The 20,047-nt window shown below is 43.0% G+C and overlaps 1 protein-coding gene across 3 annotated transcripts in view; it reads right to left on the bottom strand.

The window, feature by feature from the left end:
* Positions 1-20,047, bottom strand: part of sardh (sarcosine dehydrogenase) — a 60,360-nt gene that overhangs the window by 7,207 nt on the left and 33,106 nt on the right. For all 3 annotated transcript variants that reach the window (XM_069932082.1, XM_069932093.1, XM_069932100.1), the window contains 5 exons: positions 18,317-18,430; positions 17,586-17,724; positions 16,459-16,572; positions 1,476-1,623; positions 833-926 (listed from right to left, as the gene is read on the bottom strand). In XM_069932082.1, coding sequence (XP_069788183.1) covers positions 833-926; positions 1,476-1,623; positions 16,459-16,572; positions 17,586-17,724; positions 18,317-18,430 — 609 coding nt within the window. The remainder of the gene's footprint in view (positions 1-832; positions 927-1,475; positions 1,624-16,458; positions 16,573-17,585; positions 17,725-18,316; positions 18,431-20,047) is intronic.

Genomic DNA, 20,047 nt, shown 5'->3' with positions numbered 1-20,047 from the left:
AACCCATACATTCCTTTAAAAAAAAGTACTAAAGCCACCCTTCTCAGTTGTGGATCTACCTTTAATGGTCCAATTTATTGGCTTACTGCTCTGTTTAGTCCAAAAATTAAGCCCAAGGCCATCTCTCTCTCTGGAAGCACAGTCCAATATCTCCTTCATTTTAACAGCTGGTCCCAGGTTCATAATTGAAAGACTCAACCCATTCTTATGCTTCCCAGAACATTTAATTCCCCAGAGGATCCAGTGAGATTGTGCCGCACTTGCAATAGCTTGCAGCACGAAAATAGGTATTCGCAGGCACGGGACTTGCATTTTAAATTTAGACATATGGCACAATAAAAAGTCCTTCTAGCCCACGAGCCTGTGGTGCTCAAATACCCCAATTAACCTACAACCCCTATACATTTTGAAGGATGGCAGGAAAGCAGAGCTCCTAGAGGAAACCTACAGAGATTGGGAAGAATGCACAAACTCTTTACAGAAAGCAGCGGACTCGAAACCTGGGTCACTGGCTCTGAAATAACGTTGCGGTAACCGCTATGCTAACTGTGTCATCCTAGTTGGTGGAGATTTTGCTTTCCCAATTCGACGACCCATTTTTAATTGCTATTTTGAAAGATACCACATAGTAATGTTGAAGTAAACTCAACACATTTCAAGGGATGTGGGAGCCATAGGGCTAATTAATAGTTGGGGTGCAGTGACTGGTCCCAGCAAGTGGAAATCACAAAAGTTACCTGGTGAACCAGATGTTGAAGCACTGGATTTCCAAGTGGATAGTGGATGTTCAGACTTTTACTGTAATCACCTCGCAGGGAAAGGAACCACTTACTAAATGTCCAGCAGCCTTCACCACCTGGTGTGTGGAGAAGGGAAATGCCTCATTACTCAGGTCCACATCAAGAACTTCTTGCAGCACTGCACGACTGTGGGCCAACAGATGAAAGGTCACAACATGAATTGAAGCAAGAGTTTGACCACATCCCAACCCAGGCCTCAAAGTCCCCCATCAAGTCTGCCCTCCCATTCCCCCACACCTGCAACCAGACCTGAAATACATTGCTAAAAATCCCCAATTGAACCCATCCCCCTGCCAACATTTTCCTCTTCTGGCCCCTCCCCAAGTACTTCAATCCTTCCTCCCACTCTGCCTTCAAAACCTCCTTCCCCATCCTGATCATCAGTCCTTCCCAGTGGCCCCAAACTTAGAGCCCTTAGCTTGCACATCCCTCTATCTTGTGCCACATTATAGCTATTCACCTACACAAAATGATCCTCACTACCAACCCAACCAACTCAAGACTTGCCACTTAGCTTGATGGCCCTCACAACCACCTCTCTAGGTCCTCCACATGATAGCACTCACCCATTACCTCAACTCACCCGACGCCTTCACTTTGTCCTCGACTACCCTGCTGCTTTGCTCCGCGCCACCTTCTCCCCAATGATCATCACAGTGCCACACATTCCCTCACCTCAGGGGTCCCTGCACACTGATCATTCCCAGCTCTTCCGAGCAGTCGAGCAACTGGCAGTTCATCCTTTGGTCCTGAAGCACAGACCTGATGTGGGACCAATTGTGCTGTGTCACTCCACCCCCGACTGCCAGGTAGTAGCCATCTCCTGCATTGGAGCACAGCACTGGTCAGACACCCAGCCACTCATTATCCCTGTGAAGCAGCCAGCTGGACGTGAGTGATACTGAGACAAGGCCCAGAGCCAGACCTTGCTGTAATCTAATCACATCACCACTCAGATTAAACACACTTCAGCTGCATTGTCAAAATAATTGAATTATTCTTGCTAGTGGCTCTTTAAACTGATAAAAATCTAACAAGAAGCACAAGGAAAGGTACAGCCCTCGAGGCTGGAGCCTTTCAATTGAGTTACTGGACCACAAACAGACTAGTCATGGGTGAAAGAAAATTTAATTCTGTTGATAAGCCAAAAGCCCCAAGAAATTTTCTTTTTGTATACAATTTTCTGAACTGCAGTCACATTTTCACAGTCTCAATGTTAATGAACGGGTGACAGTTTGTGAACAATCACTTTGTACCTAAACCAACCTATCCCTGCCCCAGAAAGGTTTAGGAGACAGTATGTTTTACTCTGCACTCCATTCCATTGGTGTGTTGGCCAGAGAGGTTTTCTGTGTCTAGTGGTGCTGAACTCATTTTTTGATGAGATATTCCAGAAGGAGATACATCTGATATCTGCCCATCTCTCAACACATTTTCATCCCTTAAGTTTCCACAGTGTCATTTGGAAGACTAGCTTGAGGATTCACCCCAGATTCCTTGGAAATATTTCACACTTATAAATCAAAGTACATGGTAATCAATAATGCAGTTTACTGGTGCTTGTTAAACATGTGGCTCAATCAATGACCACTCACACACACAAAACATCTAGTCAAAGGCTTTGTTAACCAGAAAACCTCGGCACGGCTCTACATGCTGCTGGCTCATGGCCAACGCAGGTATGGAGGGAGGAGACTAGGACTCCCAGCCTTTATTAGGGATTTTACAAGGAGCTACAGGGACAGAAGGCGGGCCAGCCTGCCCAGTCCAGTGAGGTCATGCCTGCAATATTGCGTTCCACCACATTCACCCTTCTTTATTTAAATGAAGTCCGACAGGGTGACGTAGGGCAATGTGCATTGGCACTGGTCATGTAGTCCATAAAAGTTCATAGGTTCAGCTGATCTGGAGGTTTTATCCGGCACCACATTCACTGCAGTACCGGCTGTGTCATCGGTTCCTGCGGAAAAGTGGCTTGTTCAGCTGGCTGAGTGTTGGAGGACTGAACTGTGTCTGTATGTATCAGTTCCATGGGGGTGGGGAATTTGTTTGTAGAGGTGGGAGGGACAGCTCGAGGGGCCGTAGTGGAGGTGGGAGTCACTTCATCGCTTGTCAGGGTGATTCCTGGGGCCGAATGGTCGCTGGCAGGGGCTACTGGGTGCAACTCCTGGGCTAGGACCCCAGCTTAAGCCAGGTCCAGATGGACACCATATTGTTCCGTCCATCCGGGTTCCTTACCAGGGCATAGTGTGAGTCTTAACATGCTTCTTGAGAACCACCAGCCCTGGGTTATCAGCCAGACTGGCAGCTGACCTCCTTGGGAAGGAGAACAATTTTTCAAGGGGTGTTGCGTTACTTGCAGTGCAAAGTAGAGACCTGGTGGCATACAACACTTCAGGAAGGACCTCTTGCAGAGACACGTGATGGAGTAGTGGCTGGTCGGGTGGAAACAGCCCTCTCCAGAGAAAAGAAAAAAAAGTGTGAAAAAGCATAGCTCAATAAACATAAAATACAGGAAGAGAAAGATAAAGGTACAGAGAAGAGACAGAAGATGGCACCCAAAAGAGAAAAAGTAAGAATAACAGAGAAAAGGGAAGAAGGAAAATCACTGGAGAAGAAAGAAGAAGGCCTTACCTGCACATTGGAGAGGAGCAGCTGATCTCCGATGTTGGTGAGTCCCCAGAGGAGCGGTGTCCTCCCAACCGGCGGACTCCAAAAATGGCTCTCAGAGCCAAGAAGAGGTGTGCAACTGCGCATGTGTGAAGAGTTGCGCATGCACAGTGCACAGGTAAAAGAGAAGGTTAATGCCAATGGGAGGGGGACTCAGCTGAGAAGCGGCCAGCTGAGAGACGCCCAGTATTGGGGCATTCGGCTGGGGGAAGTAAACAAGAAAGAAGAAGAGTGGAGAGAAAGAGAATGAAGGGCTGAAAGAGAGTGAGAAGCAACAGGGCGACCGACAGGGGGAGATCTGCGGTAGGGGGCCCAGCAGCGGATCGACCTGCAGTGGGAAGCCCAGCAGCGGGTCGACCTGCATCGGGAGGCCCAACAATAGGAGACACAGCATCTGGAGGCCCAGCAAGGATACAGAAGCAGCTCACCAGAGAAGGATGAAGATACAAAGATACAGAGAAGAGAAGATGACACAGACATAGATACAGACACAGAAGGAGGAAGAAGCCAAGAATTTCAAAGGAAAGAAGAAGGTAAAATAGAAGGACAAAGTTTAGATAAAGCCTTTTTCGAAGAACAAATGAGGTCATTAAAAGAATGGGTATCATTAGAATTTAGTTCAATCAAAAGAAAAATGAAAAGAGCTGAAGACAGAATGCAAAGCTTAGAGTTGGTCATGACTGAAATAGGAAAAAGAGTAGAAAATGTGGAGGAACGAGAAGCTGCTGTAGAAATGGAGATAAATGATTTAAGAGAGAAGTTGGAAGAGAGCGGAAAAAAAATTAGAGACACAAGATTTATTGTCACAAAAAATTGACGTATTGGAAAAGTACAGTAGACGAAATAACATAAAAATAGTTGGCCTGAAAGAAGGCAAAGAAGGGTCAGATATGAAGGAATTTATAAAAGGATGGATCCCAAAGGTGCTGGGAATGACAGATTCACATGTAGAAATCGATTCCTTGTATCTGTGTCTCTTCTGACTTTCTTGTTGGGCTGTTTGTCTCAGTTTGTTGGTTTTTTTTTTTATGGTGTCTTGATGTTGGTCCTCTTCTTCTGGGTTGGTTATCTGTTGTGTCACTGATTTCTTTTTTTCATTCTCCTCCCTCACATTCCCATTATTTTCTGTATCTTCCAGCTGGGAGCCCTGCTGTCAGGTCTTCCTCAGCTGTTCAAGCTGTCCCCCTCCCGTCAGTGTTGTCTTTGTCGTGCGCGGTTGCGCACCTTGATTGGGTCCGTGAGCCATCTTTGTAGTCCTGCCTTCGGTTGGTCGCAACCCTGCGGGGTTTCCACTGACCTCAGGGAGTGGGCTCCTCTTTCCACAGCGGGTCCCTGCTTCTTCGTACAAGTAAGGCCTTCACCTTTCTCTTCCAGCGTCTTTCCTTCTTTTCTTCCCGTTGTTTTTGGCTTTTCTTCCTTTGGTGCCATTTCCTCCACAGATTTGGTTTTTATTTGTTGTGGTTTGTGTGTCTGGGGCTTTGCTTTTCCTTTACTTTTTTCCTTCTTTTTTGGAGAGGGCTGGTATTCTCCTACTGGCCACTACTCCATCACAAGACACAAAACCTAGAGCAGGCACAGAAGAAGAAGAAGAAGGAGAACATCAAGCTCTGCACAGAGAAATAGAAGATAAAGGGAATGGACTGTACATAGATTTTAAAAAATTTCAAGAATATATGGAAGCAGTAAAAGAATGGCAGACACAAGAATTTAATGAAATAAAAAGAAGAATAAAAGGTACAGAAGAAAAAATGAGTAGATTAGAGATGGTCATGACAGAAATAGGGAAAAGAGTAGAGAAAGTGGAAGAACAAGAAACAGCCATAGAAATGGAAGTGGATGACTTAAAAAGAAAATTGGAAGAAACTGATAAAAAAGTTAAAGAAACACAGGAGTTGTTAGCTCAGAAGATGGATATAATGGAAAACTATAATAGGAGGAACAATATAAAGATAGTGGGGCTTAAGGAAGAGGAAGAAGGCAAAGATATGAAAGAATTTATAAAAGAATGGATCTCCAAGGTCCTAGGAATGCCAGAAATACAGGAAGGAATGTAACTAGAAAGGGCACACAGAACATTAGCCCCAAAACCACAGCTACAACAAAAACCAAGATCCATTCTAGTAAAATTCCTGAGATATATGACAAGAGAAAATATATTGGAGAAGGCAATGAAAAAAATGAGCGAAGACAAAAAGCCACTAGAATACAAAGGTCAAAAAAAAATTTTCTACCCAGGCATAAGTTTTGAGCTCCTGAAGAAGAGGAAGGAGTTTAAAGCAGCAAAATCAATCCTATGGAAGAAAGGCTATAAATTTATGTTAAGATATCCAGCGGTGCTTAAAATAGTTATCCCGGGGCAGCAAAGCAGACTGTTCTTGGATCCGGAAAAAGCATGAGAATTTGCAGAACGCCTGCAAAACAGAAAGAGAGATGAAGAGATGTGACAAGAACAAGAATGACGACAAACTTCATATAAAGAAGAAAAATAATGTATAAGTAAGAACTAAGAAGGGGAAGAAAAGGGAAGAAAGGTGGGAATTAAGAGGGTGAGCTTTGTTATATGTGAAGATAAAAGTCTTTTCTGGAGGGGCTGGGTGGGAGAGATTAACAGTCACTGCAAAATCAGTTGACGCTTGCGAGCGGGTTCGCAATCCAAATGGAGAGGGAAGTTGTGGTTGCCTGGCAAGGGTCAAGGGGCAATTCAGAGAGGTGGGGGGGGACATTTGGGGTAAGGGAATTTTAAATGTGGGAATATTTTATGTTTTAGAAGTGTTGTCCGTTCAAAAAAAGAAACAGAAATGGATAAGGAGGGAAGGTGGTGATGAGGAAGCAGAAAGGAAAGGTAAACAAAGTATGAAATGGCAATGTTGAACTATATGACTATAAATATTAACAGAATACATAACCAAATCAAAAGGAAGAAGCTGTTAAATTTACGGAAGAAAGAAAAAATTGATATAGCATTCGTGCAGGAAACACATCTAACTGAAGTGGAACACAAGAAATTAAGGAGAGACTGGGTAGGGCACCTAACGGCAGCATCATATAATTCAAAAGCCAGAGGAGTAGCTATATTAATCAATAAAAATGTACCAATCAAAATAGAGGAGGAAATAATAGATCCAGCAGGGAGGTATGTAATGATAAAGTGTCAGATATATTCAGAATTTTGGAATTTGCTCAATATATATGCACCTAATGGATCAAAAATTTATGCAAGATACCTTTTTGAAGATTGCAGATACGCAGGGGAATATACTGATAGGAGAGGATTTTAACCTTGATTTGGACTCAAAGATGGATAAAACTGGACAAAGACTAGCAGAAAGAACAAAGTAACCAAATTTATGGTTAAATCAATGCAGGAAATGCAACTTTTGGATATATGGAGGAGACAACACCCAAAGGAGAAGGAATACTCATATTATTCAGGTAGACACAAAACATACTCAAGGATAGACCTGTTCCTGTTGTCAGCCCAGATCCAAGGGAGAGTTAGAAAAACGGAATACAAAGCTAGATTGTTATCGGATCACTCACCCCTGTTATTACCAATAGAGCTGGTGGACATCCCACCGAGAACATACATATAGATGGAGATTAAACTCCGTGCTACTTAAAAGACAGGATTTTAGAGAATTAATTGAGCGACAAATTAAAATGTACTTTGAAATAAATACAGAATCAGTGAAAGATAAATTTATACTATGGGATGCAATGAAAGCGTTCATCAGAGGGCAGATAATAAGTTATGTAACTAAGATGAAGAAGGACTACAATCGGGAAATAGAACAGCTGGAAAGGCAAATAGCAAGTACAGAAAAAGAATGAGCAACAAGGGAAAATACAACAAAAAGAAGAGAATCAGCAGACAAAAAAATAAAAAATGAAAAACTACAAACATACAAGGTGGAGAAGAACACAATGAAGACAAAACAGAAGTATTATGAGCTAGGAGAAAAAATGCACAAAATACTTGCTTGGCAGCTTAAGACAGAACAAGCTAAAAGAACGGTATTGGCATCAAGGAAAAAGGACAAATTACATATAACCCAACGGAGATCAATGAAAACTTCAAGGAATTCTATGAGCAATTATATCGAACTGAGAACGAAGGGAAAGAAGACATAATAGATGAGTTTCTAGCTAAAATTGAACTACCGAAATTGCAAGAAGAGGAGCAAAATAAATTAATAAAATCATTTGAAATAGAGGAAATACAGGATATATTAAAAAAAACTATCTAACAATAAAATGCATTTAAAGACTTATTAATTCCTCCTCTCACGGAAGTAATGAACCAGACTGAAGAAACACAAAACATGCCAGATTCATGCAAAACAGCAATAATTACAGTAATACCAAAGATGGGGAAAGATCCACTAACACCAGCATCGTGTAGACCAATATCTCTACTTAACTCAGATTATAAGATAATAGCAAAACTATTAGCAAACAGATTGGGCGACTGTGTACCAAAAATAGTAAAACTAGATCAAACTGGAGTTATTAAGAAATGACGAACAATGGACAATATCTGTAAGTTCATTAACTTAATCCATGCAGTACAAGGAAACAAGACACCAACAGTGGCGGTTGCTTTAGACGCAGAGAAAGCCTTTGACAGAGTAGAATGGAATTATTTATTCAAAGTACAACAGAGGTTCAACCTACCAGAGGAATATATTAATTGATTAAAGCATTATATAAGGGACCATTGGCGAACAGAAATTAAAATAAGAGGGATAAAAATAAAAGAGAAGGAATACAAAATCAATCTATTTGCAGATGACATCATAGTATACTTAACAGAACCAGAAATATCAATAAAAGAATGACATAAGAAATTGAAGGAATATGGAGAAATATCGGGGTACAAGATCAACGCAAATAAAAGTGAAGCAATGCCAATGAATAATGCGGATTTCACAAAGTTTAAGAAAGAATAACCATTTAGATGGCAAACACAAGCAATCAGATACCTAGGTATTCAACTAGATAACAATCTAGGCCATCTATACAAACTAAATTATCAGCCATTAATGAAGAAATTACAAGATGACTTAGAACATTGGAAAGATTTACCACTAACACTGATAGGAAGGGTAAATTGCATTAAAATGAATATCTTCCCAAGGATACAATACCTATTCCAATCGTTACCAATTCACCTAACAGAGAAATTCTTCAAGGAGCTAAAGAAAATAATAAGGAAATTTTTATGGAAAGGGGGGAAACCGAGGATAGCGCTAGATAAATTAACAGAATGGTACAAACAAGATGGCTTACAGCTACCAAACTAAGAATTATTATAAAGCAGCACAATTAAGATACCCATCAAATTTTTATCAAACAAGGGAAAAACCAGATTGGACCAGATAAAATAGGGGAGAAGGTACCAGAACATATACTTTATAAGTGGGATGAAAAGCTGGTGCAACATAGAAGTTCACCAGTACTGCACAATCATTTGTGCAACATTTGGAAGAAGATTCACGTAGAAAGGAAAAAAAACAAATTATCAACTACCAAAATTAGTATTGACACAAAATCAACTAATCCCCTTCACAATAGATAACCTTTCCTTTAGAAAACGGGAGAGAAAAGGGATCAAAAAAATAGAAAATTGTTCTTCGGGAAATAAATTATTATCTTTTGATCAAATGAAGTGCAAATATGGTATAACTCACAGTACAATGTTTGCATACCAACAACTGAAAACCTACTTGAAGGACAATTGGGAAGCAGGCTGAGGTTACCAGAAAGAAGCAATTTTGAATATGTGATTACAGACACAATGATAATTAAAAGATTTATAACAAACATGTATATCAAACTGCAAGAGAAAGAGAATGAGGAAACAAGCTGTAAACCCAAACAAAAATGGGAACAAGATCTAAACATAAAGATAAAGAATGAAACATGGGAAAAGCTATGCTCCGGAATTATGAGAAATACAATAAACACGAGGTTACGCATGATACAATATAATGGTTACACAGGCTATACACCATGCACCAAAAGTTAAATAAATGGGACCCAACAGTATCAGACAGATGTTTTCACTGTAGGAAGGAAACGGGAACAACAGTACATGCAATTTGGGCATGTGAAAATGTGGAAAAGTTTTGGAAAGATCTAAATCAGGTATTAAATAAAATCACAAAAAGCAACATACCAAAAAATCCAGAGATCTTTCTTCCAAGTAATATAAGAAGCAAAGAACTTGGACTTGATTTTGATGGAGCACAAAAAAGATTTATTATGATAACCTTAGCTGTATCAAAAAAATGTATTATGTCAACCTGGAAATTAGAAGATAGCCTGAGAATACAGCAATGGTACATAGAAATGAATAAATGTATTCCATTGGAAAAAAATAACATATCATTTAAGAAATAACATCACAGTATTCGAACAAATTTGGGAACCGTACATGGAACACAACAGAGAAGTCCTACCGCAGACCTCCGCCACCTAAAATGACGGAAGGAGAAGACGAAAGGAACTGACCCAGTGTGTAAAAGTAGATGACACAAATTTCTTGTTTATTTTCATTGTGTAATGACATTGTTTAATGGATCATACATGTTGAACGTTGAGTGGGTGGGGAGGGGGGGTAAAGGAGGGAGGGAAGGGAGGGGGGAAAACGGGAGAAAATGACTCTGTGTATATTCAAGAGGGAAATGTTTGTGTGTATTTTGGTCAGTATGGTTCATTGTGTGAAAAATTTTAAAAAAGAAATAGAAATCGAAAGGGCACATAGAACGCTAGTACCGAAACCGCCACCACATCAAAACCCGAGATCCATATTGGTAAAATTTCTAAGATATACAACAAGAGAAACATACTGGAGCAGGCAAGAAAGAAGATTAGAGAAGACAATAAGCATTGGAATACAAGGGACAAAAAATATTTTTTTTTACCCGGACATAAGCTTCAAACTTTTAAAGAAGAGGAAGGAATTCAACATGGCAAAAACAATCTTATGGAAGAAAGGGTATAACTTTATATTAAGACATCCAGCAGTACTCAAAGTATTCATTCCTGGGGAATGGAATAGACTGTTCTCGGACCCAAAGAAAACCCAAGAATTTGCTGAACATTTGCAGGACAGCAGAAGAGAGGAGGAGGAGTGACAAGAAGGATGCAATTTGGGCATGTGAGAATGTGGAAAAGTTTTGGGAAGATCTAAATCAGGTATTAAATAAAATCACAAAAAGCAACATACCAAAAAATCCAGAGATCTTTCTTCTAAGTAATATAAGAAGTAAAGAACTTGGACTCCATTTGGATTGAGCACAAAAAAGATTTATTATGATAGGCTTAGCTGTAGCAAAAAAATGTATTATGTCAAAAAAATGTGTAAAAATATAAAGTAAAGATTTAAAGATGATTAAGAGAAAGGGAAGAAGGAAAAAAAAGAGAGCTTTGTTATAAGTATAGGATAATAGTGTTTTCTGGGGGGGGCTGGGGTGGGAGAATAATGGTCACTGCGAAATCGGTTGACACTTGCAAGTAAGTTCGCAAAGCGAATGGTAAGGGGAGTTGTGGTTGTCGTCAAGGGATAGGAGGCAATCCAAGGAGGGGAGGTTCATTTGGGGTTAAAAGGTTATTGCTTGTGGGGATTGTTGGGGTATTTCATGTCTTAAATGTGTTGTCATATCTTCTTCTTTTTCTTTCTTTGGCTTGGCTTCGTGGACGAAGATTTATGGAGGGGGTAAAAGTCCACGTCAGCTGCAGGCTCGATTGTGGCTGACAAGTCCAATGCGGGACAGGCAGACACGGTTGCAGCGGTTACAGGGGAAAATTGGTTGGTTGGGGTTGGGTGTTGGGTTTTTCCTCCTTTGCCTTTTGTCAGTGAGGTGGGCTCTGCGGTCTTCTTCAAAGGAGGTTGCTGCCCGCCAAACTGTGAGGCGCCAAGATGCACGGTTTGAGGCGATATCAGCCCACTGGCGGTGGTCAATGTGGCAGGCACCAAGAGATTTCTTTAGGCAGTCCTTGTACCTCTTCTTTGGTGCACCTCTGTCACGGTGGTCAGTGGAGAGCTCGCCATATAACACGATCTTAGGAAGGCGATGGTCCTCCATTCTGGAGACGTGACCCACCCAGCGCAGCTGGATCTTCAGCAGCGTGGACTCGAAGCTGTCGGCCTCTGCCATCCCGAGTACTTCGATGTTAGGGATGAAGTCGCTCCAATGAATTTTGAGGATGGAGCGGAGACAACGCTGGTGGAAGCGTTCTAGGAGCTGTAGGTGATGCCGGTAGAGGACCCATGATTCGGAGCCGAACAGGAGTGTGGGTATGACAACGGCTCTGTATACGCTAATCTTTGTGAGGTTTTTCAGTTGGTTGTTTTTCCAGACTCTTTTGTGTAGTCTTCCAAAGGCGCTATTTGCCTTGGAGAGTCTGTTGTCTATCTCGTTGTCGATCCTTGCATCTGATGAAATAGTGCAGCCGAGATAGGTAAACTGGTTGACCGTTTTGAGTTTTGTGTGCCCGATGGAGATGTGGGGGGGGCTGGTCGTCATGGTGGGGAGCTGGCTGATGGAGGACCTCCGTTTTCTTCAGGCTGACTTCCAGGCCAAACATTTTGGCAGTTTCCGCAAAACAGGACGTCAAGCGTTGAAGAGCTGGCTCTGAATGGGCAACTAAAGCGGCATCGTCTGCAAAGACTAGTTCACGGACAAGTTTCTCTTGTGTCTTGGTGTGAGCTTGCAGGCGCCTCAGATTGAAGAGACTGCCATCCTTGCGGTACCGGATGTAAACAGCGTCTTCATTGTTGAGGTCTTTCATGGCTTGGTTCAGCATCATGCTGAAGAAGATTGAAAAGATTGAAAATATTGAGATTAAAAAGGAAAACTTAAAAAACAGTAATGGAAAAAAGGGATGGAGGTGGTGAAGAGGTGGAAAAGAAGTGAAAACAAAGATATAAGATGGCCTCGTTGGACAATATGACTATAAACATTAATGGAATATATAACCACGTTTAAGTGCATCCCATTGGAAAAAATAATCACATAATTTAAAAGACAAAGTTACAATGATTGAAAAAAACCTGGGATCCATAAATGGAACAAAACAGAAAGAGCCGGCCTAGGTCCACCACCACCTAAAATGATAAGATAAACACGACCAGATTTAATCCGAATAAGTAGATGATATGTTTTTTTTGTTTGTATTCCTTTTGTATAAAGATATTGTTTTATTATATTTTAACATGTCCAATATTTACTGTTATTGGAGGGGGGGGGTGGGAAGGGAGGGATGGGGGGAAAAAAAATGTCACTGAATATTTAAAGAGTTGCATCTGTAAATATATTGGTTGATATGGTTCATAGTGCAATAAAGAATCACAAAAAAAGGAAGGACCTCTTGCCACTGGGATACAGGCATCCCTTTCAATTTGAGGGCCAAAAGGACTGCCTTCTAGATCGTACCATTCTCTCTCTCCACTTGTAGTTGGTGGTTCTACACGTGGCTATGCCCTTGGAAAGGAAGTATTGTCGCAACTCCTCACTCATGAATGAGGACCCCTGATCACTGTGAATGTAACTGGGGTATCCAAACAGAGAGAATACTGTGCCAAGTGTTTTAATGACCATGGATGAGGTCATATTGGGGCAGGGGATGTCGAATGGGGAACATGATTACACATCCACAATATTCAGGAAGTAGATGTTCCAATTCATGGATGGGAAGGGGTCAATTTGAAGAGACAAGTGGCCTTGATGAGCTGGGCTCTCTCTGATCTGTAAAATTGCGGCTTGCATTCTGTGCAGTCCGAGCAATTGCGAGTCAGCTCCCTGATCTCCTCTACTGAATAGGGGAGGTTACAGGCCCTCACAAAACGGTAGAGCCTTGTGACCCTGGGTGGCAGAGGCTATCTTGGAGGGCTTGGAGGCAATCTACTTGCACCCTGGAGCAGGTACCCCTGGACAGGGCATTGAATAGCTCATTGAGCTTGCCTGGCCAGTACAAGATCTCATAATTGTAGGTGAACAGCTCAATTCTCCACCTCAAAATCTTGTCATTTTTAATTTTCCACTGCTGTTTATCATTGAACATAAAAGCCATGGCTCTCTAGTCCATCAGCAAGGTGAATGGTCTGCCATCCAAATAGTGCCTCAATTGATGCACGGCCTCCACTACAGCCTGTGCCTCCTTCTCAATGGCGGAGTGCCTGCATTCGGGGCCCTGAAGGGTTCAGGAGAAAAAGGCCACCGGCCTGCCTGCTTGGTTCAGCATGGCAGCCAGGACAAAGTCAGAGGCATCGCTCTCTACTCAGAATGAGATGGATTCATCAATATCATGCATTGCTGCCTTGGAAATCTCATCTTTGATGCCCTCGAAAGCCTTACGGGCCTCTGCTGATGGGGGAAAGGTGGTGGTTTTCACCAGGGGTTGGTCCTTGTCAGCATAGTTGGGGATCAATTGGGCATAATATGAGAAGAGCTCCAGGTACCTTATTAAAATCTTAGGGTTCTGGGGCAGAGGTAGTTCCAGAAGGGGCCGCATGCACTCGGGGTCAAGGGTGATGACACCATGCTCCACCACGTACCCCAAGATTGCCAGCCGCTTGGTCCTAAACACGTACTCTTTCTTATTGTATGTGAGATTAAGGGCCTTTGTGGTGGCCAGGAAACTGCAGGTTCTCATCGTGTTGCTTCTGGTCATGGCCGCAGATGGTGACATTATCTAAATAGGATAAGTAGCTTTTAGTTTGTTGCGATCCACCTCCCTTTGGAACACTGACACCCCATTTGTGAGGCTGAAGGAGACCTGCAGAAAGTGATTGAGGCAGCCATTTGCCTCAAATGCCAATGTACGGCCAGTCTGGGCAAATCAGAATTTGGTGGTACACTGATTTGAGTCTAAGGTGGAGAAGACCCTGAACTGGGCAATCTCATTCACCATATCGGCTATGCAAAAGAGTAGGTAGGCGTCTAATAAGGTGAACCTGTTGATAGTCTGCCTGTAATCTATGACCATCCAGTGCTTCTCCCCACTCTCCACCACCACCACTTCTGCCCACCAGGGGCTGTTATTGGATTCTATTATGCCCTCCCCTAGCAGTTGCCTCACTTCCGTTTTTAATGAATTCCTTGTCCCCGGTGCTGTATCGCCTGCTCTTAGTGGCGACTGCTTTGAAGTCCGGGGTGAGGTTTTGGAACAGAGTGGGTGGAAGGACCCAGAAGGTGGTCAAGCTGCAGGTCAGACACCCTGCTTTGCATTCTGGTGTATGATTGGGCCTACTTGGGAAGATGGGCAGAGCCTCCAGGAACTGTTATTACTGACCGTGGGGGGAGGAGTGCGTCAAACTACATCAACACACCCTTAAGCTGGCACTGGAAATCCAGCCCCAGTATAACAGGTGCACAGAGGTGGGGCATCACCAGCAGTTTGAAGTTTTTATATTTCAGGCCCCCCTCGGTTAGGCTCATCTTGCACCTCCCACGGATTTCCGCAGAGAGGGATCTGGAGGCTAGTGCTACCTTGCATTTGGCTGGAGACATAGTCAGGGAATAACATTTGGCTGTGCCCGGGTGTATGAAACTTTCTGTGCTTCCCGTGTTGAACAGGCACCCTGTCATGTGGCCATTTATCTCGATATCCATCATCGATCGCCCGAGATGGTGCGGTCTGTTCTAGGCCAGCACAATGGAGGCCAACGTCAGCTCACTGTCTGAGTCACTGCTGCTATGTCGTTGGGATTGTTGGCACCAAGATGGCCACCCAGAAGATCGCAAAGATGGCTAACCTCAAGGATCGCATGTGGTGGAGTCCGAAGAGAAGCTGGATGTGACATCACCCTGTGCCGTTGAGCACCCATTCCAGATGTTCGGTTCTTGGCCACTGGAAATTATGTTGGAAGCAGGTCGGGCCAAGATGGCGACACAGTTCGCGGTCTGCAAGGAGCATTGCCAGAGTGGGGCTTAGAGTGCCATACCTTGGTGTAGTGCAATTTCAGCAGGTCGCACTACAGGCCGGACAGTACTTCCATGGGTGTTTGCTTTGGCCGCAGCAGTTGCACCTCATGTGCTTAGCAGCATCAGTCAGGGACCCCGAATCCCAAGATGGCATTACCCATTCTTCCTACATGGCCTGCTGAGTACACCTCCATGTTCTTTTGGGCAGTCTCCATCACTTTGGCCATCTGCACGACTTCCCGAAGGGACTAGTCACCTTTCTCCAGGAGTCGTTCCCTTATATGATGGCATAGGAAGCCTGCGACTAGCCCATTGTGAATGAGCTCCTCCTGGTAGATTGCTGCAGTCACATCCCGGTACCGCAGGCTCGCCCCAGCTCCCACATGGGCCTTACAAAATTGTCGACTGACTCACCAGGGCCGAGGCGTAGGGAGCCCAGTTGGTAGTAAGCATACATAGCATTCATCGGAGCTCCATATTGCTGTCTCAGTAGGGCCATTGCCTCCTTGTAACCATTGCAGTTACGGATTATTTGGTATGCTCAGTGGCCCACCGCTGTTATGAGCAGGTCATATCGATCACCGTTGACTGTGATCTCATGTCACCTCATGTAGGCCTTCAAGCAATGTAGCCACATGTCGAACCTGACAGAGGCCTCTGGTTCCTTTGGATTGGTTTTCAGCTTCTCCAGTCTAATCACCTTGTCCATGACATTTAAAATTCTGATTAATAAACTGTGGCGCGATCAATTACCACTTGCAGACACGAAGCAAGCAGTCAAAGGCTTTATTAATCAGAAAACCTTGGCATGCCTCAACATGCTGCTGGTTCACATCCAAGGCAGGTGTGAAGGAGGAGACTAGGAATCTCAGCCTTTATTCAGAATCTTACGGAGAGGAGCTACAGAAGGAGAGCCAGCCTGCCCAGCCCAGTGAGTCATGCCCGCAGTATCGTGTTCACCCACAAAACACAAGTTGACTGCTGCCATTTCCTGTATGTTCACAGTTTAAGAGCTTATTTGGCATTTTTTAATGCATTTGTCGGGGTTTAGTGTTTACCTTCAAAGGTAGGAGTGAGCGAAGATCCTTGTGGAGAGGACTCAATGCGACTAACTGTGAGATCGCTCTCTGCCCCACCTCTACTGTTTAGCATACAGGTGTAGACAGTTTTACCTGAAAGTACACCAATACCTCACCATCAGTTACAGATACAAATACAAAGCACCACATCAAACGAGAAATAAAAGGATTTATTTTATTTACACCAGGGTAGAAGCCAAGTCGAGCCAATTAAATCTGTGTCGCCCTATTACACCCAAATTAATCTACAAGCCCAAACCTGGGAAAACCCACACAGACATTGAAAGAATATACAAACACTTGACAGACAGCAGCAGATTCAGACCCGTCGCTGGCAAAGTAATAGCGTTGCATTAACTGTTTTAAGAGAACATTATAAAAGGAGCTCAGGATATGGATGTAACTGGAAGCTGGGGTAAAGGGAGAATGGTCAAATGAAAGAAAAGCAGTGTAGGATTTAACAGAATTACTTCTGAAAGCCTTTCACCAAAGGATGACTTATTAGAAATTCTATTGAGAATGAGGTCAACGAGATGCGTTGGTGACAACTTACAACACACCAAGAAAAGCAACAGAGAAAGAGGTAAAGAGGAAGAAACAATGAGAAGGGGGATGGGAGCAACAAAAAAGAGGATGGTGGGAACAATGGATTGAAGCAGAGGTGCAGAGAGAAGGAGAGGGAACAGGGAACAATGTGCAGTGGAGTAAATGTCCTATTAAGCAACATGTAGAAGCATAGAACACCTCAGCACAGAAACAGGCCCTTCACCCTTCTAGTCTGTGCCAAACTATTATTCTGCCTAGTCCCATTGACCTGCACTCTGTCCATATCCCTCCATACCCTTCCCATCCATGCACATGTCCAAGTTTTTCTTAAATGTCAAAATTGAGCCTCCATTTACTACTTCAGCTGGCAGCTCGTCCCACACCTGCCACTCTCTGCGTGCGAACGTACCCACTAATGTGCCCTTTAAACTTTTCCCTTTCACCCTTAACCCATGTTCTCTAGTTTTTGTCTCTCCTAACCTCATAGAAAAAAGCTAGCTTGCTTTTACTTTATCTATACCCATCATAATTTTGTAGAGAAAACAGAGAGCCATCGTTACCTATCGACGCGCTGACGTCAGCAGAAAACAACCAATCCGCTGCCTTTTTAGCATCTGGACCCACCAGGTAAAATTTGCCAAAATACGACATGTCAAATGCTGCGGCTGCGTTCCGGCAAGTCATAGACTCGGCTTTAATCTGGACCAACACACAACATCATCAGCTGGTAGCCTGATAACAAGGACCCAGGAGTGAGGTTGAGACCCCTCTCTATGTGCACTGTTGAAGCCCAAATTATACCAACAGTAATGTTGGGGAGGGTACATTTGGCCCTGTGTAGGATGAGGAATATTCACCATTTTGAGATCATATCTGTGCCTCCTTTGCTGGTAAGAGGACAATTAGCTACCATTCAAATAAGCCCCTGTCCCTGGGGAAAGCCTCAAAGGAAAGATGGTCCTGTGGATGGGAGTTTACAACCAAGAAGGCTTGGTTGTAAGGCACCAATTCACTCTGGTGTCTGTTTTTTAATCTCAGTTATGCTCACACCTCCCAAAATGAAAACGCAGACATGCACGAGAACACATATTCATTCAGACGTACATTTAGACTCTCTCCTATAAATGTAAAAAATTTTAAATGGCAGACACTGTACAAGTTCTTCTGATTTATTCCAGATTCTGCAGCCTCTGCTCATTTAGCTGGTTACTGTGGAGACACATTTCTGCTACATTAAATATAGCCCACCTCTCTGGACGTGGGCGAGGGTGAAGAGAAAACTGGGTCCTACCTGATCGTGGTGCGAGGGAAAATCAAACGTGTAATCTTCCCGCAGCAGCTGACGGTACCTGTAATCCTCGTGCTGCTTGTTCTCATAAAATCCATAATAATCGTAATCCAGAACCTAGAGCCACAGAAAAAAAGTGACAAGGCAGAACAAGCCCAATGGCAGCAGGAGGCAAGGGTAGATGAGGTAGAGTGGAGCCATCGAGAAAGACGGAGACTGAAGGGGTGTGAAAGGAACAATGAGTTGATCAGTGCTGTCCCTCTGTGGCCTCAATCTCATTCCAATAGTGAGGAGTACATGATGACAGAGGATTTATTCAGGATCTTTACACACTTACCAACATGCTTCAACCGCATTTTCTAAAATTAACACATTTGCAAATTCCTTATTTTCAGACAGGCCCATTGCATCACCTACAACTGCCATCCATTATCTCCACTTACCCTGCAAGCTCACCAGTACTCCTGAAATCCTTCAAACACATTAGTTTACCAAAGTCTTCAACCACACCCCCACCCACCTCACCCTTCCCCCCCCCCCCCCCCCCACCATGATCTAGGTCCCTCAAGCCCATCCTTCCACGCGAGCTGTACTTGGCTTTGCTCTTGACCCCGCCATTCTGCCATATCACTCGACCCCAGCAGATGCCTCCATATCACCTTCCCTTCTTCTCGCCCAATCCCAGATGACAGACTTCCCCACTTGACCTATCCACCTCACCCAACCCTCCAAAACATTCTGTAAGGAATCATCTTGCAATACAGTCTTCAATTTCCTCTGAAGTTTAAACATTTACCATATTTGACAGCATATAAGACCCCATTTTTCCCCAAAAAAATTGTACCAAAACACAGCCCCCCCCCCCCCCCTCAGTCTTATACGCAAAAGTCACATTTTGGTGTTGACATTTTTGGCACCAAAATTCAAAGATAATGGAGGCTTTCATCCACAAGATTGTGACAGGACCAGCTTTGAATATGTGATGACAGACACAATGATAATTAAAAGATTTATAATGAACATGTATATCAAGGTGCAAGATAAGGAAAATTATGAAATAAGCTATAAACCCAAACAAAAGTGGGAAAAGGATTTAAACATAAAAATAAAAAATGAAACATGGGAAAAGTTATGTTCTGGAACTATGAATATAATAAACACGAGGTTACGCATAATACAGTATAATTGGTTACACAGGTTATATATATCATGCCCCAAAAGTTAAATAAATGGGACCCAACAGTATCAGTTAGATGTTTTCGCTGTAAGAAGGAAATGGGAACAACAGTACATGCAATTTGGGCATGTGAGAAAGTGGAAAAGTTTTGGGAAGATCTAAACCAGGTATTAAATAAAATCACAAAAAGCAACATACCAAAAAATCCAGAGATCTTTCTTCTAAGTAATATAAGAAGTAAGGAATTAGGCCTCAAACTGGATGGAGCGCAAAAAAGATTTATTATGATAGCCTTAGCTATAGCAAAAAAATGTACAATGTCAACCTGGAAATCAAAAGAGAGCCTGAGAATATAGCAATGGTACATGGAAATGAATAAATGTATTCCATTGGAAAAAATAATATATAATTTAAAAAATAAAGTCACATTATTTGAACAAATTTGGGAACCGTACATGGAACACAACAGAGAGGGCTTGCCTCGGACCTCCATCCCCTAAAATGATAAAATGAGAAGACAAAATGACCTGATCCAGTGTGTAAAAGTGGATGACACA

The sequence above is a fragment of the Narcine bancroftii genome, chromosome 1, assembly GCF_036971445.1.
Source record: "Narcine bancroftii isolate sNarBan1 chromosome 1, sNarBan1.hap1, whole genome shotgun sequence".
Taxonomy (NCBI): Eukaryota; Metazoa; Chordata; class Chondrichthyes; order Torpediniformes; family Narcinidae; genus Narcine; species Narcine bancroftii.
The sequence above is the reverse complement of the archived record's forward strand: the minus strand, read 5'-3'. Positions and strand labels throughout refer to the sequence as shown.